The following is a 25,059-nucleotide window of genomic DNA, read 5'->3' on the forward strand; positions in this document are numbered from 1 at the left end:
CCGCAGATGGTGAGCTTTATGTAATTGATGTATAATGACAAGTTAAAATGAACAGCAATTCATAAATACTTGCAACAAAGGATAGTTTCAAACAGTACTGAGTTCTTTAAGCAGACATTTTCAGATTACATTAGTTTACTTTATATACAGTATATGGCATAAACTGACAAAAAGGAGGAAGAAACAAACTTTCAAAGATTATATCTTTCCCTCAGCACCAAATCAACAGCTCTGGAAGGTACAATATAAAATAGAAATAAATTAGAGAAGTAACACTATGCCTTTAGTCTGGCTGAGTGGAATGACCAGCTCATATAATGTGACCCACTGGAAAAGCAAAAAGATCCTAAGTGCAACCTGTCACCAGAACTTTGTTTTCTTTTTATGGCTGAAGTATGACAAAGAGACTCAGGTTGTATGTGAGCCAAATCATCAGCATACCACTTATCACAGTGTCTGTTATATGTGCTTTTTCCCATTTTCCAGCTGTACATGCTCAGTGTGCTCCACCGTCTTATCATTTTCAGGCTTGAAAAGTGCTTGGATATCCAGCATGGCCTTACGAATGTGCTGACTAAACCGGCATGAGTCCTGCAGGTCACAGAGAGAAATAGTGTTGAGTTTTGAAAGATAGCATAAACGGTATACACATGAATCTATGCATTGCTCTTCGTGCTCTTACTGTGTCAGGACTGGAGAACTTGCTGGAGATGTGGAATGTGATGAGGTTTTCCCCAACAATTATATAAGACACACCATAACCATCATCAGCTACCTAGAGGTAGACAAAATATGCTATTATATTACTGCACAAAAAGTTTACAGATCACTGTGTAACTTATGCACATTTCTGAAAAATAAAACAATTTAACTCACTGGGCCAAATCCACCACCAGCACCCACATATTTAGGGAACTTGTTGATGTCAACTAAATTAAGCTGCTGCTGCGGAGTTTGGCTGGTAGACAACTTCCAGGGCTCTGAAAGCACCTAGAAGCAAATATATTATGGCAGATAAGTAAGGAGAAGGTTGTGATAGTTAAGAGAAAAAAATGTGAATCAGAAACCAATAAAACGACTGAGAGATGATGAAGGATAATAGTTCTAACCTTCTTAAGGAATGGCGAGTCGACACCAAGGTATTTGGACACAATGTAGAGACAGAAGAGGTGACGGTCGATACCAGAGCCAGTCATGGCCAGACGATACATGTGTTGATGCTTATCTGCTGCCTTCCGAAATAGGGCAAGTCTCTGAGCATTCTGATCACAAAAACAACCGGCACAAAAGAATAGCATCAAGGCTCGTACATTAACACATATTACAATTACCTTATTTTTGTCAATGCAAGTTTCAATTCAACCCTGCCAGAACATCAGAGAGTTCAGACTCCAGAGTGCTGATGAAAGTGTAGCCAGGCAGCTAGTGTTTTTTTCATGTTTTTACTGTTTATAGTTTGAGTGTGGTGTTTTGCTTTGGGTTGTTGTGTTTTCTTTGCTTGCCTGGCATGGACACTGAGGACACCTCCAAACACACCAGCCCACTTCCCCGCCTCCGTCAGCATGACTGTAGTCCCTTTTTTTCAGAACAGACTGCTTTACATGTCCACTAATGTACATTTCAAGGGCGTAACTTTGGGTTCAACATTGGGGTGTAGTCTAATTATATATATAAACATCATTTTTCTGAATGGGCCTTTTTGGGGAAACATATGAAAGTGGGCGGTACGACATTTTAAGCTTCAAACCCATTTTCATTTTCTCTTTTTTATGCACCATGTTATGTTGGAAATACCTTTATTTATGGGAAGGAAAATACAAGTAACAATTCAAAGTATAAAAAATATAATGGAATATAAGGCAGTAAGGGGGCTTTTACATTAGGGACCCGGGCCCAGATCCTAAAGTTGACCCCAAAGTCCTGCTCGTTTGATAAGTGTGAAAAAAAGGTGGTCTTTACAGTTCGCATCATGTGTAAAAACCAACTGTACAAAAACACTCCAGCTGCAGCATAAAAAAAAAAATCCATATAAAGACCATTTTAAAACTAAAACCGTCTGGGTATGTGTATCAAGCCTGGGGATTTAAAGGAGCTAAATTTCTACTTTGTGACACTAACATGGAGAGACACATTACCTCTACTGTAAGTCCTGGTGACCAAGTCCTAAGCAGCACAATGTGACCTCTCACAGTCTTTCAACAGTAAGTGTGCAGATGCACACCATGTCAAAGATTGTGAATTTGTAAGCCTGATAACATACAGATTTGACACCAGATATGTCCAAAGTCAAATTATTCTGCAAAATGTAAGTCTATACTCCAGTTTTGGTCTTCAACCCGGTTGGAACCACCTGTTAATCCATTGTTACAAATGCATATTAAGCAATTAACCGTTGTTTAAACCCACAAAACTTAATTCAACTTACCTCCTTGGTTTTATGTTGTGTGTTCCTGATTTATTTGAAGTGTTTTTTGTGTGTGGTTGTGTTCTGCTTACTGTTGCACCTGCATCCTCCATGGCTCTGACAAATGCAACAGCCTCAGAAGTGCAGGAGCGTACCGTCTCTGTCCGACCGTCTCTGAACATGCGAGTCATTGACGACTCGTACGTCAGACAAAACACTCCCTGGTCCTAAAAAGCAGATGGATTTAAGTCATTTAGTGATGGTGGATGATATAAACAAACTTCCAAAAGACAACAGTAAGCAATAATGGGTAACATTTTATAATAATCATCTGACCTGTAACGGCAAACAAAACTAACAGAATGCTATTTTTTTTTATAGTTTTTTATGAATGTCTCTGCCCGGTCAGATTTTTCCCGCGCTACAGAGCACACATTCTGACAGGTCACAGATTTTGGCAGAACACCGGAAAAGCCTGTGTTAGTGAGTATGCAGGTTAAAGGTAGCAGGAAATGTCTTTATGTAGCCTAGGCCTAATTGTATTTTAATTTTATTTTGTAAGTTATCTGTTGTAGTTATGGCTGATAGGCTACTGGGGCAGGGCCATCACAAGACAGAAGGAAATTAAACGAAGAACAACTAAAAGCTAAAAGGGAAGTGAAAGACAACGGGCAAAACCGAGTCAATCTCGGTCAGGCTTTCAACAGATGGAGACAATTACGGGATTGTAAATGTTTCAAAACCGACCCCGAATTGGCCCTCGGCCTCAGGTATGTAATAGGCCTATGTCCATTTCATTCATAATTCTTTTTTAGATTGCACGATGTGATTGTCTGTCAGTCCCCCTTCCATTTAGCGACAACGTTTTATACTTTTTAGTCCGTGTTTGTGTTGGCCTACTATTTTCTTTTCCCTTGTCCCCGTGTACCTGTGTAAAGCATCTTAGGTTTCGTAAATATGCGCTATATTAATCTAAATTATTATCACGTTGGTTGCTACAACAATCTCTTATTGCTTTGGCTCGTGACACAGTGACAGTGATACCCGGTTTAGGTCACAATACATCCAAAGTAGGCTTAGTTACAATATGCAACACTTGAAATGCAACGGTGCATTGGTAACATACAACAAAAATAATCAAACCTCTTTTATACATCACCAAAATTATATTTAATGTAGGGCTGTCAATCGATTAAAAAATGTAATCTAATTAATTACATACTCTGTGATTAATTAATCGAAATTAATCGCATACATAATTAACGGTGCCTGAACCGATTAAAAAAAGTAAAGTAAAAAAAGAAAAGAAAAAAAAGGGTACTAAACAGCAGTTGGTGACATTAAAGAACGGCTTGTTTATTGCTAAGGCCATATGGTCAAAATTAAATGATTTAATAATAATGTATAACAATAACTTATTTCACTAGTAAATTGCTGTTGAACGACAAAAACAACAACCAGATAGGAAAAGGACATTTACAATAACTTCAAATGCACCACGACGCTGTAGTTTACCAGTTTCATTGAACGCACCGTCTGTGTTGTTTCTCCCACGGCAGCTGCCGATTGTTACATCCCGGTGTTGAATCCTCTACAGTAAAACACAGTCTCACTTTACACCGTTTAGCGTTAGCTGTCAGCATTGTAACCGTGTTTAATCCAGCTACTAGCTAGCGGTAGGCTAACGTTAGCTGCTGTTGAGTATAGTGTTAACTAGCGTCACATGCAGCGGGGTTTGTGTTTCCTGTAACGTCTGTTTCAGAGCAGCAGAGAGAAGCGCAGACATATCAGTGGCAACAGATTTTCGTCTGTATGCAAACGTCCATATGGAATGGATTAATCTGCGTTAAATTTTTTTTAACGCGTTATTTTTTCTCAGATTAATTAATCGAAATTAACTGGTTAGCATAAGCATTAGTTCCAACTTGATAAACGCCATTCAAATAATGTTTATATTTTAGATGGTTTACAAAACAATTATCAACCACTGACAAATATATTCTAAATTTGAATTAATAAATTAGGCTTTTATATTACACTAAACTAATTATAAAATAACATGAATTATAACATTGCTAACAAAAGTTTAACTAACTATGAATTTACCAATTGTTAATGATAGTTATTATAAAGTGTTACCCAATAATGTTAGTAATGTCATGGCGATGGCAGCCCTACCCTGAACTGTGCCAGCTGCAGGGCCAGCTGAATGAAGGCATCAGGACTGCTTCTGCACTTCTTGATCAGTCCTTTCCCAAACTCAGTGAACAGATAGCCATGGAAGTCCACGTCATCAGCTATCTGCTTGGCTGACAGGTATGAAGTCTCAATGACGTCTTGGCACTAAGAGAGGGGAAAACAGAATGATAACCTGATTGATTTTTTTTTTTTTATAAAAACAAAGCTAATACAGCAAATACCAATAAATGCAAATCGAATTGGTCAATGGCAATACATGATTTAAGGCTCTGCTGTACCTCCTTTGGAATCTGCCACTGTAGTCGAGTGGGATGAGGCAGGCCTTTGTTCACATCCCCTTTACAGTGTCCCTCCTCTGTGTAGCCAAGATGGAAGCAGTCTGTTGCAAGGACATACTACACAAACAGAAAATGCTGGCTGAAGATATTTGCAAACTTTGAATCATTGTTTTAAAAAATACAATATTTGCACACATTTTAATACCTCCCACATATGTCCTACAATTGGTGCATCAGCCCAAGAATGTTCAGCATTTACACCCATTTTTCCATTTGGATAAGAAATCAAGGTGAAAGACTTGTCAAACCACCTGTGAAATAAAGAACAATGGCAACGAATTCTCATAAGGGAAACAGATCACTTAAAATCTAAGTAGTGCTGCAGCCAATAGCTACAATGGCATTTTAGGGCCATCTTGAGGGAAAACAAATTTAATTACGAAAATAAAGTCGTAATTTTACAAGAAAAAGTCATATGTGAACATTACGAGATTAAAGTTAAAATTGTACGAGAATAAAGTCGTAATATTATGAGAATAAAGTCACATGTTAAAATGAGAGATGTGGAGCACTTTGTGAAGTTGTACTTAAGTATAGGTTTCACAAATAGGCCTACGGAAATACCTAATCTTTTGGCGCATCAGCACATGCACATTATCATAAGTAGCCTATCAAGACCTAGAAAAGAATATGCAAGAAACTGCGTCTGTTCAGAAGAATGAACCACACGGACTTGGAGGAAATGGTCTCTTTTGTGGAGAAGAAATGGACGGTAGGGGTTGGCTGCAAGGCGTTGTCTACATCAGCGGGCTATTCAAAGGGGAGGAATCCATTTTGCCCAAGCCTGAAGCATGTCCTTGAAAAACAAAATGCTATTTTTCCGACTTTTTTCTCGTAAATTTACGGCTTTAATCAGAAATTTTTCGAGTTTTTTTCTCGTAAAATTCTGACTTTATTATCGTAATATTACTTTATTCTCGTAAAATTCTGACTTTAGTCGCGCAATGTTAATATATTACTTTATTCTCTTTTATATTTTACCTCAGGTGGCCCTAATACTCCGTCGTAGACTTCTCTGCCTACCTGTCGTAACATTTTCCATGAAGCAGTGATTTGGCATAACTGTCAAGTGATTTAGTGTTTGCAGGGTCATAACCCTGCGGCTCGTCATCTAGTGTCAGGAAGAAGGCAGCTGACTCAATGGCGTCCAGGGAAACCTTGTTTCCTCCCTGGCTGAAATATTTAACCCGAGCCCGAGCCCATGGAACTCTAGAAGGGGATGTCAGAGTAAGGCAACTTTCCATCTTATTTTGTGTGTTTTAGTGCATACGTGTCCTGTGCATGTGTGTGATTGTAGACCTGTTTCCTGCAGTCAGGGCAGCTAATTTAAGTTCAGCTAGCTGGGGTTCTGATGTATCATTGAGGATTCTTTGAAACTGTGTCTCCAGTTCACTGGGTAAGAGGTGGCGCCCTCCAGTGTATAGCCACACTTGGAAGAAACGGCCCTTGTGGTAGACAACCAGGTGCTTACGGTCAGTCAGGTGCTGAACAGTATCTGCAGGGAAGGGCCAACAAGAAAAGGAAGTGTGGACAGAGGACGAAATAAGAGTCCTAGCGCTTTAGTACAAACAGATTGATAAATGCCCCCTTTATCCCACATTCCTAATCCTGAGCACCTGCAGTACAACTGTTAGAGGGTAAATCAACACTGAAACATTAAAGGCAGTTGCACTTCTGTTCATACCTCAATTAGTGATGTCAAAGCAGGTATTCCACTTTTAACAGCTGGTGGAAATGACATCATGTTTTAACCCAGCTGTTCTTTATGCATTTGGTTATGATTTTCTGTACAGACCTGAGCAGTTTTCTTTTACCTGTGTCAATCCCGGGGATGCGGGTGGTGTTAAATATCCTTTCCATCTGAGTGGAACACATAGGAACGGTCCCCAAAGCCCTCAGCTGAGAAGAAAAGAGAAAATGAAATCACAGAGAAGTGTGAAGTAGGTATGATTTTAAATAGGTTAGAGAAGAGTGGTAGTAAAGTCATGGCAATCCTTATACCGGTGCAAGTTCACCACGTTCCAGTTTGCGTCTGTACTGCAGCATGGCATGAACCACATTCCCTGCCCGTGCAGCCTGTCGGTGTGTTGGGGTCAAGTACAAGAGGTCCTAACACATTCACCACAAAGACAAAGCAGACACATCCAGTCAACACATACAGACAATAGACAGAAAGCAAGGCACACATACAAATCACAAAAAGAGACATTTATTCCAAATATTATTTAATAATAATAATAATAATTAATTATATTAGTTACTGGCATTTTGCGAGGTGAAGTTTCGAGAATAAAATGTTTTTTTAGTTCTTCTCGTAAAATAATTATATTCTACGTACTTATTTCTTACATTTTACTGTATCATTTCTGTATTGATATAATACAAAAATAAACTCCACTGGTATAACCTAGTGACCTAGTGACAGTCTATCTTACCATTATATAGAAGTTACTGTTCACCATGATAGGACTCCTGCCCCTGAGGTAGATGTACTCCTCCCACCAGTCACTTACCTAGAGAAGATAAAACAATACTATCGTATAACATTAGGATTCAATTGAATTTAAGTTTCAATGTTGTATCACTGGTAAACACTACTCACATAATTTGTCCCCCACCAGGATTTTAGGATTAGATATCTCTGCAGCTGGGCTGCTTTGGAATTTTTAAAGTCAGTTGCCAAAATCTCCATTTGGTTGTACTGTTCACTGTCCAGCAGAGGACGGACTGACTCCAGGTACTGTGGGGAAAACATGGTGTGTGTTTTGTCAGGACAAAGGAGCAGTGTTATGTAGAACACACAGCTGAAATAGAGAACACATAGAGAATCCAGAAAACCTGGAAGACATCCAGCACATGTGCAGCTAAGGGGACATGACAGAGTTGTATCTACTACTGTACTACTGTAGCTTTTACAAGGTGCAGGAAGGGAGCTAGAACAGTAGATGGTGGCATGGCTGAACTAAATGTAGTTGTAAAAGTTGTAAAAGGTTTATTCACAGATAAAATTACAAATGGTGATGTTTGGATATCATATAATATAATGCATGCATTTAGTGTGTTTAGGATAATCAAGAACTAAACTACTATTAGAACTAATAGACTGAAGAAAGGTTTTAATCCCAGAACTGTGGCCTCTATCATTCCAAGTCCACAGTTTGTGAAATTATCAAATAATATGCATTTTTTGCACTTTAATTTTTCTGCTCTTGTCTTGTCCTGTCTTTTATCATTACAGATTATTTCTTCTTTTTTATGTTTTTTAATATATTTATGTATATACTCACCTAAAGGATTATTAGGAACACCTGTTAAATTTCTCATTAATGAAATTATCTAATCAACCAATCACATTGCATTGACAGCTGCTTCAATGCATTTAGGGGTGTGGTCCTGGTCAAGACAATCTCCTGAACTCCAAACTGAATGTCAGAATGGGAAAGAAAGGTAATCTAAGCAACTTTGAGTGTGGCACGGTTATTGGTGCCAGACGGGCTGGTCCGAGTATTTCACAATCTGCTCAGTTACTGGGATTTTCACGCACATCCATTTCTAGGGTTTACAAAGAATGGTCTGAAAAAGGAAAAACATCCAGTATGCTGCAGTCCTGTGGGCGAAAATGCCTTGTTGATGCTAGAGGGTCAGAGGAGAATGGGCCGACTAATTCAAGCTTGACTCAAATAACCACTTGTTACAACCGAGGTATGCAGCAAAGCATTTGTGAAGGCACAACACGCACAACCCTGAGGCGGATGGGCTACACCAGCAGAAGACCCCACTGGGTACCACTCAGCTCCACTAAAAATAGGAAAATGAGGCTACAATTTGCACGAGCTCCCCAAAATTGGACAGTTGAAGACTGGAAAAATGCTGCCTGGTCTGATGAGTCTCGATTTTTGTTGAGACATTCACATGGTAGAGTCAGAATTTGGCGTAAACAGAATGACAACATGGATCCGTCATGCCTTTTTACCACTGTGCAGGCTGGTGGTGGTGGTGGTGGTGTAATGGTGTGGGGGATTTCTTTCGCCTTCAGAACTGCCTTAATTCTTTGTTATCATTGATTCAACAAGGTGCTGGAAGCATTCTTTAGAAATGTTGGTCCATATTGATAGGATTGGGTCAAACACAGTATTAGTATGGTGTTCCTAATAATCCTTTAGGTGAGTTAGAAAGCCAGACAACGTTTCATTATGTACTTGTATAATGACAATAAAGGTTCTATCTAAGAAGCCACTTTCACTTGTGTGTTTGTGGTCATGGAAGGTCAGAATTGTGTAATTTCCCACCCTGTGAATTGTATCATCCACACTGGGCACGGGGAGCCTCGGTAAGGAGGCCTGGAAACTGTAGAGCAGCGGTCTGCGCCCAGAGAACATCTTCACCAGACTCTGGTAAAAAAAACAACACCCAGATCATCATACACATATTATATTATGCTAGATGATTCTTAATAACAAACAAGAATCGACTATACCCTCTGAACTGAGTGAGGGACACCAAGATTTAATAGATGGTGTACTTGTAGCCAGACTATATAATGGCACACATATGATTAAAGATTCAGACAGAGTGAGACAAATGTACCAGCCACACTTTGGTAGATGTGCTCATTTTTCCATGGGATTCAAAAATCCATCCATGGTAGGAGAGTAGAGCTTTGAGAGTGTATCTCAAGAGGTAGATGAGGAACAGCCACAGCCCAGTGGCAAACAGGATGGCACTCAGCACCGCTCGGGTCTGCACTGATATATATTCTCTGCTCAGAAAAGGAACAACACTGCCTTTGTCAGCATTAGGGTGTGAAATTAAACTGAAATGCAGAATAACTTGTATATAGTACATAGTTAATCTATAAGTACACCTATAGGTCCAGTAGAATACATACAAACTAAACCACAACAAGGGAAGACATAATACTGCTGCAGGAGATTTCTGACCTGTGTGGTAGGTTGTCCTTGATTGTGTCAATCATTCCTAGAGAGGGGTCTATGCGGATATACAAGGAACTCATCATGGTGATCACAACTATCAGCCAACTGGACGGACTGGCAGGGTAGACTCCAGTCAATATACCATTCTGTGAATGTAAAAAAAAACAGATTCGATATCAAAACAAGATTAATCTTCTATGTTCTGTTGAGGATGAATAATGAGTTAATGGGAATGCACAGGCATTGGAACACCTTTATAGATATAAAATGCTACACTTGAAAGCGTTTTTGTAACTTATTGAGTGACTCCACATTTTTTAACACTTATACCCAAAGCTAGATCTGAAGTTTTGGCTACTGTTGTACCTTGAATTGAATGGCTCGTTTCTCCCATGCTGTCACTCCAGATAGGTAGATGTTTTTGATGACCTCTTGACTCAGTTTAACGTCCACACCATCTGGACGCACAGTGAACTGGAAGCCCACCGCCTGATGCGCCTCAGCCATGTCTGGATAGTACTTACATGGAAATCAAAAGGAAGCTTTTTGAAGTCATCAGCTTTCTGACTGGAAATAATGACTATGACAATGATATTGAAAATGAATAAAAAATTAAGTGGAAGATGTGGCTCCTGATATAAATATTACTGTTTCATTGTAAAGTTTGTATCATCAATACATATTTCAAAATTTCTGATTCTGAAATATAAAATAAATGAATCTTTTTTAAGGTCCATCAACTCTTAAGCTCATTTTAAGGTTGTCTATGCTTAATGTCATGTAAGTTGTTTTGTGTCAGCTCTGAAGGCTAGTTCTCAATGTCCACATCCCATATCTTCTAGTATTTAAAGATCAGAGAGTAATCTCTTATTCCCATCAATTTCTCATAGGAAAAATTCTGCTTCAGAGATCCATTGAACCATGCATCAGTTTTAGAATCCTTTGGTATTTCATTCTCTATTAATATACCAATACGTAAGAGTGACCTGAGGTCTATTTCTTTTTTCATTTGTTTACCAATTATAACATACAGAGTAACAAAAAACTGGTAGATGTTCACAGATTGGACTCACAGTGGGGACGTTATTGGAAGGAAAGTTGTAGAATCTGTAGTGTTTGCTCATAATGTGATAGGGAAGGCCACTGCTATAGTATACACAGATATGAGCATAAAAATGTATATTGTAAAGTTGGAAGGGTTTATTTATTGTGTTTTAAATGCAATGCCCTTGTGGAATTCTGAACTGAAATATTTGGAGTTCATTAACCGCTCCATGTTATGGCCTGGATGACGGGTCTAGGATTTCTTTTTCCATGGCATATGACTGAACAGTCACCAAGTGGGACAAAGTTCAATGGCCAGATATAGCAGTACACCAGATGGGCATGAAAATATAAACAGGAGTACAACCAACAGATAAATGCAAAACATTTCGGCATTAGTACTGTGAGAATCTATTCGACAATGTGAAGGTCAGTATTTATTTTTACTCAACACCTGAACTATGAGTGAAAATGTATTGGTCACACCTTGACTGTGTCATTAAACTTGCTCATCATGATTTTCCCATGACTTTGTTTTACATACAAGGCTTAACGGTCAATTTGTTTTACTTGTTATACTCTTATGTAATTAAAACATGGAGTTTACACTACACGTTTCAAGCAGAAAAACCTCTGCAGCTAACACAACTACATGCAGAAATGAATAAGATTTCTAAATAAAAACAGACCCATAATTTACCTGTAAGAACAGAATCAGTATAATCCACCCAGACAGAGGAAAGCTGTGACTTTGGTTTTGCCAGTGAGGCAGTGAAATTCTTCTGTTCTCAGGCTTGTATACTCTGTGTGACTCCAGTGCCCTTGGTGTGCCTTTCCTCAGGTAGTGAGATCAGAGCTGTCCTCCCATGTGCTTTCCACCCCTCCCTCTCTCCCCTGTGACATGCTTCTTTTTTTGTAACAAGACACCAAAAACAGGCAGAGCCTAACCTCATGTGGGCCTTAAGGTCTCTGCTATGTAACTGAATCTGCCGCAGTGCTGTGTTAGGATGTAAGTGAGAGCAATGTGACGTTGTCTTTTCAATGACGGAGAGTGCAAGAAGTATTTAACTGTGATAGTAAAATATAACAGTGTGATAAGAATAATGGCATACAACTCTCAGATTATTATTAGCAAGCATTGTGACTTTGCCTTTACAAAACTGCCCTTACACACCAAGCTTAGGTCATACCATCACAATTTCAAAATCCAACAATAAGGTAAGCCCTTAATAACCTTTATTAACTGAGAAAAATCCCATCAAGATTTCAGATCTCACATATGAGGGACAACAGCAGATACTATTAAGACACATAATATACAGAACATACAGGTACACACACATCACCAAATCCATTTTCTTAAAAAGCAGTCTAATAAACAGAGGTGGGAAATGTACTTAAATAAAAGTAAAAAGTAGGTCAGTTAAAATGTAGCCTACTCTGATTAAACATTGCTGGTTACGGGTTATGATGATATATAATACTACTGTAAAATGGAAAACATCTTTAGGCTACAAAATAAATTGCATTAAATGTCAACTTATACACAAGTGAAACAACATCTGCAACAGGACCCCTTATGTCCAAATCAACAGTTAATTCCATTTCTATAGACGCACTTTGCAGCCTGCACATAAAACGGATTCTGATTATCAATTATAAATGTACAACCACCTTCCTCTGTGTTGCCTCACTAGAATAAACCAGAAAAGAGACAATTAAACAAAAATGACGGTATTTAAAAATACTAAAATAAAAGTACAAGTACACAAAAAAAGGACTTACAATAACAAGAGTAAATGTATTTTGATACTTCCACCCCTGACATTCAGCTACAAAAAATATTACAAAATATGTGCAGTATAGCAAAACTATAACATTAAAAGTAAAGATAAAAGACAGATTCATATTGGGTGGAGATGGGAAGAGGAGGAAGAACTGTGAGGGAGAGAGTTTGGAGATCCATTCTTGCAACAGTGTTGTGCTCTATACTTGGCATCAGGATCTGGTCACCTACAACCACCCCTTGTCCTGCTAAGGCCACTTTCTCAGCCCTGTGCACCTAAAAAGAAAAAACAAGGATAAAACCCACTTTAGTAACAAATACATGTAGATGTCTTTGTGCTTCAGATACAAATAACTCAGCTATCTTTAAATGTGAGGAAGTAGTGTACTTGTACTTGTTTTGTTTGATCAACACAGTCTCAGTGTCTTTCGTACCTGTCCCCATCTCTGTGATTGCACACAGAATGATGTCACCACATTCCCTGAGTTGTTCCCACCAATCACAACCAGCCTGTCAGTGGCACCCAGGAAGTAAAGAGTAGGGAGGTCTGCGTCTGCTCTGGTGAGGGTGGGAAGTAGTTCAGACCAGGAGTCTAATCGACAGAGAGAATACAGAAGTGCCATTAATACGTCCAGATTAGTGTGTTAGAAAATGGTCTAAACTGTGTGTACAAGCTTTCTCGGCTGTAACCCCCCCCAATATATTCCTCTTGCCAAACAGGGCTATTCTGGTCTGTCTTACCATGCCTCGTGTTGTACTGCAGCAGCAGTTTCTCTCCAGTCCTCTGGATGCTCCCCAACACATAGAGACAGTGTCCAAGGCTAGTGGCAAGAGGCACGTCATGGGATAAGGACACGGTGAACTGGAAGTCAGTGAGCGGCAGTGAGGAGACAAACCTGAGGCAAAGGTTACATTCAGTCACTTATACACCAACTAATAACTGAAGGATGCCTTTCTAAAGGGTTATTTCTTTGAGGGTAAATATTTCTTTGAGGGTAAATATATCAATGAGAAAAATGATGGTATTTCAGTGTCATCCCAAAAACCTACCAGCTGAACTACACTATTAAAAAAGACACAAACCTCCATGTGTCCCCCCACGGATCATAGCGTTCTACAGCTGTATAAAGAGCTGTGTTGGAGTCTGGGGTCACCAGCGAGTCCAAGTACCAGCCTCCCACAGCATAAATACAGCCTTCACAGGCCACTGCACTGAAATGCCGTCTGTGCTATGGACGCAACAGATGGGGACAGTTTTCATTAGAAGTTTCATTTTGACAGACTGGTCATCAGCTTGATTCACAAGCCAGAATAATGTCTCACCTTAATTAGAGGAGCTGTGGTAGCCCATGCATGAGTAAAGGGATTATACCTTAAGGAAGCCAACTTGAACTCCCAGCCTCTCTTCACACGCTGCCGGTAGCCTCCTATTATGTACAGGTAGTTATTCAGGACCACTGTAGTGAAACACCACTTGTCAGCCCTGAAAGGAAGCTCTGTAACTGGATACCAATCTCCGTTGTCTTCTGACCCTTTCAGGGTGAAGATATGTCGGGAACGTTCCGTTTCTGGATCGTTCCAAGAAGTCAGGTTTTCCTTCCTGAGGCTACAGAGATGTCTGTCTCCTTGTATCCTCAGGTGGACAACTTCGTCCTTCTCTGCATCATTCAGACACCTGAATCAGTTTTTAGAGACAAGAAAGAAACATAGTCAACTCAACAGTCCAAACATTTCATGTCATGTAATTATACACAGCATACTTGATGAGGTGAGGCAGCTCCAGTAGGTTTCTACTCAGGTAGGTGAACACTGTTAGCTTCAGCTCCACACAGCAGATCTCCTGAGCCAGACTCAGGTAAGACAAACAGTTACCTGGGCTGAGGTCATCTGCGAGGACTGACAGGCACTTTGAGAGGAAGGCCTCAGCCAGCAGATAGCTGCTGACCTCCAGTGTCAGAAAGGGAGAAAACAAGAGATAGTAGGTTGGTTTTAGGGTGAAGCACAGCATTGAAGGAAAATACGAAATGTCCAATAAGGATAATTAGGCATGGAGATATTAAGTACCTGGATGTGTGTGCCCAACTCCTCCTGAGGGACTTTAAACTTATTATGGAAGGAGAACTCAAGGAGATTGTGGAATACAGAGGAGGACACATGGTCCAGGTGGATTAAGCTCTCTGAGGTCTCTCTCATTCTGGACCTGGATAAGGCTCGGAAGTACTCGCTGCACTCTGAAAGTCTCCCAAGGTCCACCTTAAACATTAATGATTAAACCAAAATGTATGCGGCCTAAAGGTTAGTTTGAAAATTGTGTTTTTGTTTTTTTACTTACATGGAATGCACATGTGCTAGTTTGGACTGTAACCATGGCTTCATCTCCATCTACAGGGTGATAGGTGCAAAGTGCCTCATTGGTTTTCCACTCCTCTGAGTCTGCTTTGCATGATCCTGTAGCTGTAATAACTGTGGATACTATCTGACTTTTGACTGCTGGAAAAGCTCCCCAAAGTCTTGTAAGAACACATTTCAGCCATAAGCTTATCCACTCTAATAGTGTCACAACATGTTGCCTGAGAGGATTCATCTCACTGAGTGTTGTTTGGATTAAAGTTTAGCCCATTACAACAGTTTTAATACTGCCTGTGCCGTTATTTGGTAAAACTCCAAAGGTCTAAAAATGCAATGCACCTCTCACACATTCAGAGTGACATTGTTAATGCTCCATAAAACGGGAAGACGAACCCTCTGAAGAATTCCAAGCAGCCACTGCAATGGAGAAGTAGAGGACAGAACAGTTTAGTCCGTGTACCACCTGCTAGTCTTCTTTTCCCTGCTGCAAATCTCACTGTCACATGCTCTTTGACAGCATAAATAGCGAAAAAACTGAACACAGATTTAAGACCACATACAAACAGAAACAGCTTGTTAAAAAAAATAGTGCAGTGCACTGGAAGGCTAAATCTTTCGGAATACCTGTTGGTTTTTCAGCAGTTTCGGTCGATTCAGGAGTGTCCCTCGATCTTTGAGCAGTGGAGTTCTTTCTGACTGGTCTATTCTTGGCACATGGAGGTGGGACAGTCAACCTTCTGGGATGAAACTCTGCTCTCGACATTATCATAGGGCAATCAAGTTACTAAGTAGTAACTTAGTAACTTGTGTTTTACTAAATGCATTAATACATTTGTTAAATATCTTTAAGGAGTGATAAATAGTAACATAAGAAAAACAGGTGTTCTGACACAAGCACAAATGTTTATTTTTTAATTATATTTTCAGCAGTGCAAAGAGGACCAACATAATAGTGAGCAGTTTTAACAGAATGAAACTGTACAGGAAAAACAAAAAACAAAAAAAAAACAGTTAATGAGAGACAGGTAAGCTTCTAGTTTCTTTTCATGAGTAAACAGATGTAAACACAAGGACATTATGATGGCAGTACAGCCACGAAAGATTAAAAATGAAAAAAAATGCTTCCTGAAAATGCCAAAACCCCACTTGACATCCAAATAGGCCAAAGGGATGTGACTCTTTTATAATACAGATTGTAATTATTGTTGGATCTAATTTGGCAAGTCAGGTTGATGTGGTTGCATACATGTGAACAAATGGACATTTTAGTTACCTAATACAATAGGTAAAAATGAGAAATGTTTAGATATTCCAAGTTATGATTCTTGGCAGAGACAAAAACAGAAAAGGCTCTGAATAATAATATTGGTATAGAATGATACATGGATGACGAAAGGTAATACAAGCCAAATTAAATATGGGCAGACAGTGCAGCTGATATATTACAGTTAGTAGATACAATATTACTGATTTAAGTGCCTCACACATTGCAACTATTCTAACAGTTAAATTAAGATTACTGTTGACTACAGTGATACTGTATAAAATAGCCCTTGTGGAATAATTTGCTAAATGGACCTTATAGGACCTTGAAAGAATCACGCTAATGCAGAATGAACATCAGAAGAAATAAGTGAGGTAGAATGATTACAAACACACAAAAAAACCCGTCCCCGCTGAACTCAAAACTACTGGTTTAGTACACCAAAATGACTATAACAGTAAGATTTAAAGTCTGAAATGAATTACCTGGCAGCCAGCATTGTCCATTATAATAACTGACCATCAGATTGACCTTGCCCTTCAAATGATTAACAATAAAAACATTACCAACATTCAATGCTATAGAGCTACACCTGCTCCAACAGAATTTCACACTATAGCGAAAGTCCTTTAATAAAAAGGATTGCCTGCGTTGCGTTCAAATGTAAACGTCTATCTTTCACCCCGCACTGCTTGTCATAAGCAGTATAGCTGCAGCATAGGACTGAAGTTTCAAGAACACATAGTTGAAAAAAAAGACATTACATTCTGATTAAAATGGTCGAAATCAGGAGTAGAGCTTTTTTTGCTTGAAGTAAGCATCAAACCGACTCTGGGCATAGTCCTGCAAAACAGTACATTTTACTATTAGGCAAGGTTTACCCAAATATAATCTTAAATATGTGAGTGACAAACATTATTGTGTGTTTTAAAATACATGTAGTATGCAGCTGGTGTTTGTATGGTGTTCGCATGAGAAAAGAAACTAAATTCTTCTTACCATGTATCCAAACTCAATCTTGGATATCTTTGCTTGAATGATGGACCACAGCCCCCAGAGGAAATGTGATGCTAATGCATACCTACAAATCAAAAATAATGATGACATAACTGCACCAGGGCTTAGGTGATTCTGCTATAACCTTTAGTCATAGATATCGCTGCTGTAAATCATTACAACACCATGTGTTACCGGTTAGCTTCAATTATCATGTCCTCTTCCATCTGTGTCTGGTCCAAGGTTATGTCAGAGTGTCTTCTCTGTTCTGCCAAATAACGTCTGATAAAATGAAGCTGAAATAAAAAGCAAAGTGATTTGTGACACGGTAATAAATGTAGTAAAGTTAATATCTGTTAATGGTTTATTACATACTTATTTGTTTTGTTCTTCATGTTTGGTTATTGTTAGAAGGTATTCATTTTTAGTTTTAGCAAAAGGTTAAAAAAAATACTCAAGAGCACCAGTGTCAAATGTTCAAAACAATTACTTTAGTGCAAGAGGATTTATTATATAAACAATAGGCCCAACGAGCAGACAATGAATGTTTAGTGTATAGTAAAATATCTGCAGGCAGGGTCCTCCAAAGGGAAAAACTACATTAACATTTTGATTCATTTGATTTCCCACATGTGCTACAGCGTTTGATATAACCCTCTTTTTAACACAAAATTGCATTAACAAGTGTTACCACTAGATGGCACTGTGTGAACAGAGCACTTGTCGCTCGATGGTGTTTTAAGCCCCCAGGCAGCGCTGTGACCGTTTACTTCAAGGCACCTAACCCTGACCTTAACCCTAACCATAACCATTGCCTAATCCTAGTGCCTTCCAGGCAGTGAGACGTCGGGGGCTTAAAACACCGATAACTGCACTTGTCACATCTATTCTCTCAGGAGATTCCTTAAACACCAGTACTGTAGTTAGTATCTGTCTGAGCATCACAGGGAAAAGTGATAAGAAAATCATAATGCTACATCCAATCAGTAATTATCAGAGTGATATTAACATTGGGAATATTTGTATGCTGTTTTAACAGTTAAAATTGTTGATACTGCATGCATGTAAATATTGAGGAAAAACCCTTACACCCAACGAATGCATTTTAATGCTTGTAATTAAAGTAATTGTAATAAAATTATATATACATTTAATCAAAAGACTAACCTCCACTTACACCATTTCACATGTTTTGTAATCTTTCTCATACACTTAGAATTGAACTAAATTAGGTTTTACCTTAATGCTAAATTTGTACTTTTTAAATATTTCAATGTATATATTTCATTTGAGGTTTGTATTTTAACTTTGACACTGATTAAGTTTTACCATTACAGTGCAGTGTGGCAATTCTATTCCAAGCATGAGTAAATAAGAGATTATTTAAGCCATTCTGTTTAAATTTGTCTCTGGTGAGCCTCTATTAAGAGCAAGAATTTGGCCAAAGAAAGGTAGACAGCCTTCTTGTTTCAGCTTAAAGGGGTTTAGACTGACCTGCTGCTCTCTGGTGGGATAGTTCTCGGGTGTGGCTTTGTAGAAGGGCCACTGATTATACGTGTAGTCATATACCCACTCACAGAAATGGTTCCCAAAGTCAAAACCCCTACACAAAAGAAAATATAAAATGTATATTAATACACAAGGGCACAATCTACAATTGGAGCCCACAACACTCATTTTTAAACAAAGGTACAAATACTGTTGATGTATAACTCATTTGATTTGCTAAAAAAACTAAGAGTTTACACTTTACCTGTAATTGTAACTGCTGTACTCAAAGTCGATCAGCATGAGTCTATCTGTTAGGTTGTGGTCCTTGTCTTCCAGCATCAAAATGTTACCTGCAGCAGCCAAACAAAGGGTGAGAAAACCACCAACATACATACTCTCTAATTACTTTAGCTACTGTCAGATATAGACTGGAGGATAGTTAAGTTTCACCGAACAAAAAAAAAAAGCATTTCTGTTATATTGACAAGTATCTAAACCAGGGGTCTTCAACGTTTTTTAAGCCAAGGACCCCTTAATTGGAAGAGAGATGGAGCAGGGACCCCCTACTACATACATTGCATAACATGTTGCATATTAAACTGGGCCTACAATAACTTGTAGGGTGGACTAAAGCCTTTATATACAGACCTTTTTTACATAGAATACTAAGCTATTAAAATAGTTAGTTTAGTATAGTTCTTGTTTTAATGTTAAACATACATGTGGGACTGTGAATCCTTAGGAATAACTGCATATGTGGATGGCTTTAGTGACTACCTTACCTATAGGCCAGTTTGCTTATAATATGTTGGATTCATTTTCTAATTTTTGACAAAAAAACTTTAAAAACATAACCATAATTTGGAGGCCCCCCTGCATTGACTCTGAGGACCCCCTAGGGGTCACGGACCCCCTGTGAAGATCCCTGATCTAAACTGTTCAGACTGGTCACCACATATAGGTAGTTTGGTGTGTGTGTGTGTGTGTGTGTGTGTGTGTGTGTGTGTGTGTGTGTGAGTGAAAGCACTGTGTTTTATGTGGACAACAGTTGTGCTATTTCATTCTGAGATTAATTTCCATTGAATATTAAAGTTCAATGAGTTCAATGAGAGGACAGAATAAGTTGTTACCTTCCTGGACGTCATTGTGGCAGAACACCACTGGTGATGGAGTTGCTGCCAGCAACGCACTGTGGTGGAGAGAAGCCCCAGATGAACAGCGTAGGTGATGATAGAAAAAGGGAGAGCAGAATGAGTGTGTCAGTGTTGCATTTATTAGGTGATTCATGAGAAATTAGGCCAAAAGAAAATACATTCTATTGAGTATAAAATACAAACATGAAGATGTTCTAGACTATAGTAACTACACTGAGACAACGACACACATCTACAACTCACACTATTTCACTGGCTGCATTAGGCCTACATCATATTAATTCCAATTTCACTTTTACTGGTGGACAACATACATGAGATAAAACACCTACATGTAACTCCATATCCATATTTCAGCGATTTCATTGTTTGTACTGGATGGCAGGTATATATGGAGGCATCATAGTATATATACTGAGCAATTCAAAGCATCTACGTACTGTATGTATCCAGTCACATTACTCAATATTTCTTATCTTATCTTTCTAACCTGCACTGCTAACTATGTTCTATCGTAGCATATTCATACCACTGTTAATATTGTTTATACTGTATATATCTAGTGTATTAATACCCCTTACTGTTAATTGCACATTATATTTTATTATTCTTTATTTTACTCTGTAAATTCTGTACATTAATCTACACTTTACTGCTTTTTTGCACTTCTGGCTAGATGGTAAAATGAAGTTGATTCTAATTTAATCTAATCTAATCTAATCAATGTGTATGACTAAAAAAGCTCCAGAACTGCTTTTTGAACAAGTGGCAAAAGTGGTGTTCCACTCTCTTGAAGCTTGGGCGTATATAACTGAAATCTTTAATATACTGGGGGAATAATTCCAGAAGTGGAAAGACAAATATCAAAACCTAGATGTCAAGTACCTTGAAGTGTTATATCTGTGTAAGGAAAAGAGAACGTGTTATCAAATCAAATATGTTCTAGGACTTCAGATAACTGCAGCAATTAGCCAAGGGATTTTCATGCAGTAGAAGTTGGCTTATCTACAAGATAAGATTAGTGTGTGCTCATAAATAAACACTGACAATAAATACTGGGCTGCTTTTCTATTGGCTGCCCGGGTCAACTGCCTGGAGGACTCAGCAGTGAAGTCGTGGAGGCACTGGGACAAAGGTCATTCATTAGACTGAAGACAAAAACACAGCTTGTCTTGTACCCAAAATTAAATTTTTGTGTGCAACAAATCTCAAACTAGAACCCTTAAAGCCTTATTTGTGTATCATATGATCTTTTCATATCAATATACATCATGTTTAAATACGTTTAATGCAGTCAATTGACTTTTTTTTAATGCAGCAAAAGCAAGACTAAAACTGGGCTTTACTGTGACTTTTTAACATGTTGGATAAATATGAATGAATATAGCTGAACATATGCTAGATGACAGGACACCCTATTTGCTGTCCCACGTCGGTTACTTTGTAGCCTCATTGGCAGAAAAAGTCACACACCCATTTAACACCGTTCAATTGCCCTCCCATGTTCCTTTGATCAGCAGAGTCAGAATTAGTTTAGCTAAAGTAACTGTGTTGACCTGGCATCAGTAAGTTACACAGGAAAGCATAGCAGGATAACGGCAACTTCTTCATCTTCCCATAATATATTCAGACACTTAAAATGACAATCTGAGCCTGTCACAGGCAAAAACAAGTACATTGACGGTGTCCTTTTTTCCCTACATGGTCACATTGCAGCCCGATTTGCGGCTGCCGGTTATAGCGTTCTCGCTTAATACTGGACCAACTACGAAGAGTTTTGCTTACATTAGTCGCTTAGACACAAATGCATAGAAAAAAACTGTCCTGGCTTAAAAATACCGGAATTACCCTTCAACCCTACCTGCCACAACTTGAAGGCTTTATGTGTATACCATATGCATTAAGGCACATCGTGCAATATACAGTATTTGATCCTTTGAGGCCTGTGCTCCAACTCACCGGAGGCTCTCCAGCTCAGCAGGCAGGTCCTGCTTCATCAGCTTCTTGTACTTCTTCACATGTGCTTCACGTACAAAATTAAGATTCATCACTTGATCCATGTATCTAAAGCAAAAACATTTATAATAATTTAATTTACAAAAAACAGACAGTTCTAGAAAAAGAAAGAAAGTGATATCGAGGTGTACTTACTTGTCAATGGTCCCAAACAGCCACTTAGGCTCTTTGTTAAAGGGCATACTCATTTCATGAAAATGTGCTAATTTAACAGCAATCTCAGCTGATATGGCCGAATCTGAAAGTTGATCTGTGCGCATGCGGGTATTCTGAAAAAAACAGAGAAATGCAGATGATACAAATGCTTCCTCTACATTGGGAACACAATTAAGTAAATACACTAGGACATTTAAATGTCCACAAATTTGATGCCGTTACATGGTGGCAACTAAAGGCTATTGCTCAATGTGAATGCATTTCTAAATTTCTGTATGTTGAATGCTTTAAACAAAGATAAAAAGTCAAGGACATAGTGTGTGTGTGTGTGTGTGTGTGTGTGTGTGTGTGTGTGTGCGTGCGTGCGTGCGTGCGTGCGTGCGTGCGTGTGTGATACCGGAAGGTACTGTTCTAAGCGTCCAGCAGGGAAGATGCCATAAAGTTTTGGTCCTAGAGCTCGTTCTGCCAGGATGGCAAACATCACGCTCTCCAACACCAGGGAGTCCACTCCCTGCGTCACAGAAAGTCAGACACAGTTTGATGGCGTTTTTAGTTTAGGTTATACTTCCATGTGAAGGAAAATGACACTGCTACAGTGCTGCACATTCATGGATAATTAACTTCTGGAGGACCCTACTAGAAAGACCAACCTGTAAGATGGCACCGTAGACTCTAAGGAGCACCTGGCGAGGTTCCTCTCCCACAGAGGGCACACGGTCAGGCAAACTACACAGGTACAGCAGATTACTCAGTCCACCACTGCAAGACAAAAACATCAGTGTTATCACGTTGGAGGAAATTTAATGTGACACCACAGGATCTAGTCAAAATAAATATTAGACAACACCAGTGGATTTTTCTTTGAATGCTTTGATGTTTGTTTATTGTTGCGGGCCATGACATCCATCACTGAATATTGGCAAAGTCAACGTTAAACCGTATAAAAGTGGTTTAGTGTCTGCCTAATATATCTGTTGTAAAGTGAATGATCATTTGCACCAAGACTGTCTCTGCCTCACTGGCTGCTGACTCATACTTAATTACCACTGTCAGTGTGCATACACTACCTGACTATATATGCTACTACAACCCATACAAATGAAATCTACTGTCTGTCCATACTGTATACATCTCACCTATAGTTCATATTTATACAAGTGTACTACTTATACTTGTGCACCATATGTTTTGCCTACTTGCAGCACATTCATACTGTTTTCTTACTGCATATCTAAGTGCATTTGTATCACACTGTTCATATTATTAATACTGTTCATAGTGTATATATCTTAGCATATGAATTCCTCCCCTTTACTGTATCTTTGTATTCATTATTTGTATACCACTACATTACTTTGCACTTTCCTGCTTTTAGCACTTCTGGTTAGATGCTAAACTGCATTATGTGTCAGTACTTGTAGCCTACTCTGTGCAATCAAAACCAGTTGAATTTATCAACATTTAGATTCACTTGAATTTAATCTAAATTGTGTCCAGCTTTGATGGTTAAATTGAGGGCTCCTTGTAGAAATAAAGGTAATCGTGTAACGTTAGTGTTAGAGGGATGCAGAATGGATATCACGAAAAATATTACATAAATGTAAACAGCAGCAGCAATACCATAAGATAGTAGTACCCAAACGGGTGTAAAGACTCCTCAAGGAGTCCAAAGAACAATTTGTGGGGTCACCAGATACGTTTGTACATTATGTATCTCTCTAATGTAACCCTGTGACATAGACCATGGGCAGCCACTAGTGGTCCCTGTCAATTCTAGGAATATTTATCCTTAGTACAGCTGTAATTGGCATTAATTTACCTGACGATGCTGATTTTAAAATCACCCTCTTTGATGGTCTTCCACGACCCTGACAGAAAGTCTCGGCACCAAGCAAACGCCCTTCCCCTGGTGTCCCGGTCGACCTCCTCGGTTCTCCCATCCCGAAAAGACTCTGCCTCCGAGTCGTCATCATAGTTGGCCCCATACAGGGGACTCGGGGTCCTCAAGTTTCTCTCGTTAACGACAAGCGTTCTGCCTACTCGTTTCTTCTCCGCCGGAGGGTCCACACCTTCCGTTGTGACAGTCGGGATGTTACTGAAAAGTTCCGGCCCTGGCTTCTCTGCTCTGCCCATGCCCTCCTCTCCGCAACTACTGCTGGTCACATTTCGACTCGACTGCATCGTGAGATGCCGGGCGAAGAGCAAAGGAAGACCGTTGTGAAATATGGGTATGAAACGGGAAGAGGGACTCGCTGACAAACGCAGTTCACCGGTAAGGCTACTTAACCGGAAGAGCCAAACATAGCTGAATGATCTGAATCGCATCATACATTCATAAGACTGTTATTATACTCATCGCACGCGCAGTGATCGGGGATTTTCTGTCGAGTTCAGAGTCGAACTGGCGTATTCAATGACCAATCACAATTCAATTCCGTAATCTTATGCTAAGCTCATTGGTCGTTGCTAGACTTTGTACGTCAGTTCCCCGTACACTGAAGGTTTCTGGGAAATGAAGTTGGTTTTCAGCTATGTTATTGGCGTACACTTTTGTGGTTTCATAGAAAATCAAATGTGCAATCCTGGGTGTAGGGTATATTATAGATTATATTATAGTTTATAATTTTACATGAGTTTGACAATGTATCTGAATTGTAATAGTATTAGTGGCACATGAGTTTGGCAATGTATCTGAATTGTAATAGTATTAGTGGCACATGAGTTTAGCAATGTATCTGAATTGTAATAGTATTAGTGGCACATGAGTTTAGCAATGTATCTGAATTGTAATAGTATTAGTGGCACATGAGTTTGACAATGTATCTGAATTGTAATAGTATTAGTGGCACATGAGTTTGGCAATGTTCAATGTACTTTAAAGGACAGAGTGTAAGTGATAGTCTTTGGTTTTGTACAAAATACACTATT

The 25,059-nt window shown here is 39.0% G+C and overlaps 3 protein-coding genes across 7 annotated transcripts; all 3 read right to left on the minus strand.

Annotated features, from left to right (window-relative positions):
* Positions 1-125: 125 nt before the first annotated feature.
* cpt1b (carnitine palmitoyltransferase 1B (muscle)) lies at positions 126-11,773 on the minus strand. Of its 5 annotated transcripts, none has more exons than XM_078256805.1 (20): positions 11,620-11,773; positions 10,242-10,384; positions 9,882-10,021; positions 9,529-9,700; positions 9,231-9,332; positions 7,544-7,681; positions 7,377-7,454; positions 6,943-7,050; positions 6,756-6,840; positions 6,241-6,436; positions 5,965-6,150; positions 5,087-5,192; positions 4,882-4,998; positions 4,583-4,747; positions 2,426-2,631; positions 1,503-1,575; positions 1,110-1,262; positions 877-990; positions 683-775; positions 126-591 (listed from the first exon to the last, which is right to left on the minus strand). In XM_078256805.1, exons 2-20 carry the CDS (start codon positions 10,380-10,382, stop codon positions 460-462), a joined length of 2,505 nt encoding a protein of 834 aa, XP_078112931.1. In that variant the 5' UTR covers positions 10,383-10,384; positions 11,620-11,773; the 3' UTR covers positions 126-459. The 5 variants fall into 5 exon arrangements, 4 of the variants coding, with proteins under 4 accessions (XP_078112931.1, XP_078112932.1, XP_078112929.1 ...); XM_078256806.1 differs by having other exon boundaries at positions 9,538-9,700; positions 10,242-10,394; XM_078256803.1 differs by having other exon boundaries at positions 10,242-10,394.
* A 970-nt stretch (positions 11,774-12,743) lies between these two features.
* On the minus strand, positions 12,744-15,073 carry LOC144521500 (kelch repeat and BTB domain-containing protein 11). Its single transcript, XM_078256046.1, has 8 exons — positions 15,038-15,073; positions 14,770-14,958; positions 14,466-14,650; positions 14,029-14,380; positions 13,789-13,934; positions 13,447-13,601; positions 13,140-13,297; positions 12,744-12,981 (listed from the first exon to the last, which is right to left on the minus strand). Exons 1-8 carry the CDS (start codon positions 15,071-15,073, stop codon positions 12,799-12,801), a joined length of 1,404 nt encoding a protein of 467 aa, XP_078112172.1. The 3' UTR covers positions 12,744-12,798.
* An 879-nt stretch (positions 15,074-15,952) lies between these two features.
* On the minus strand, positions 15,953-24,533 carry chkb (choline kinase beta). Its single transcript, XM_078256811.1, has 11 exons — positions 23,951-24,533; positions 22,782-22,890; positions 22,529-22,642; positions 22,111-22,244; positions 21,919-22,023; positions 19,936-19,994; positions 19,068-19,155; positions 18,809-18,917; positions 17,510-17,610; positions 17,318-17,399; positions 15,953-17,161 (listed from the first exon to the last, which is right to left on the minus strand). The coding sequence occupies exons 1-11, from the start codon at positions 24,457-24,459 to the stop codon at positions 17,105-17,107; spliced, it is 1,467 nt and encodes a 488-aa protein (XP_078112937.1). The 5' UTR covers positions 24,460-24,533; the 3' UTR covers positions 15,953-17,104.
* Positions 24,534-25,059: the final 526 nt, after the last annotated feature.

Source organism: Sander vitreus, chromosome 8 (genome assembly GCF_031162955.1).
Source record: "Sander vitreus isolate 19-12246 chromosome 8, sanVit1, whole genome shotgun sequence".
NCBI lineage: Eukaryota > Metazoa > Chordata > Actinopteri > Perciformes > Percidae > Sander > Sander vitreus.

Coding starts and splice junctions, on each gene's coding strand:
- cpt1b (XM_078256805.1), bottom strand. CDS start 10,382: ATGGCTGAGGCGCATCAGGCGGTGGGCTTCCAGTTCACTGTGCGTCCA. Junction 4,999..5,086: donor TTGTAGGACATATGTGGGAG/GTATTAAAATGT, acceptor CTGTTTGTGTAG/TATGTCCTTGCAACAGACTG. Junction 2,632..4,582: donor TGCAGCTGGCACAGTTCAGG/GTAGGGCTGCCA, acceptor TCTGCTTTTTAG/GACCAGGGAGTGTTTTGTCT.
- LOC144521500 (XM_078256046.1), bottom strand. CDS start 15,073: ATGGTTACAGTCCAAACTAGCACATGTGCATTCCAT. Junction 13,935..14,028: donor CCACAGCTCCTCTAATTAAG/GTGAGACATTAT, acceptor TTGCGTCCATAG/CACAGACGGCATTTCAGTGC. Junction 13,298..13,446: donor GCAGTACAACACGAGGCATG/GTAAGACAGACC, acceptor TCTGTCGATTAG/ACTCCTGGTCTGAACTACTT.
- chkb (XM_078256811.1), bottom strand. CDS start 24,459: ATGATGCGATTCAGATCATTCAGCTATGTTTGGCTCTTCCGGTTAAGT. Junction 19,995..21,918: donor GCTGAGCTGGAGAGCCTCCG/GTGAGTTGGAGC, acceptor TCTCCACCACAG/TGCGTTGCTGGCAGCAACTC. Junction 17,400..17,509: donor ATGATAATTGAAGCTAACCG/GTAACACATGGT, acceptor TTTGATTTGTAG/GTATGCATTAGCATCACATT.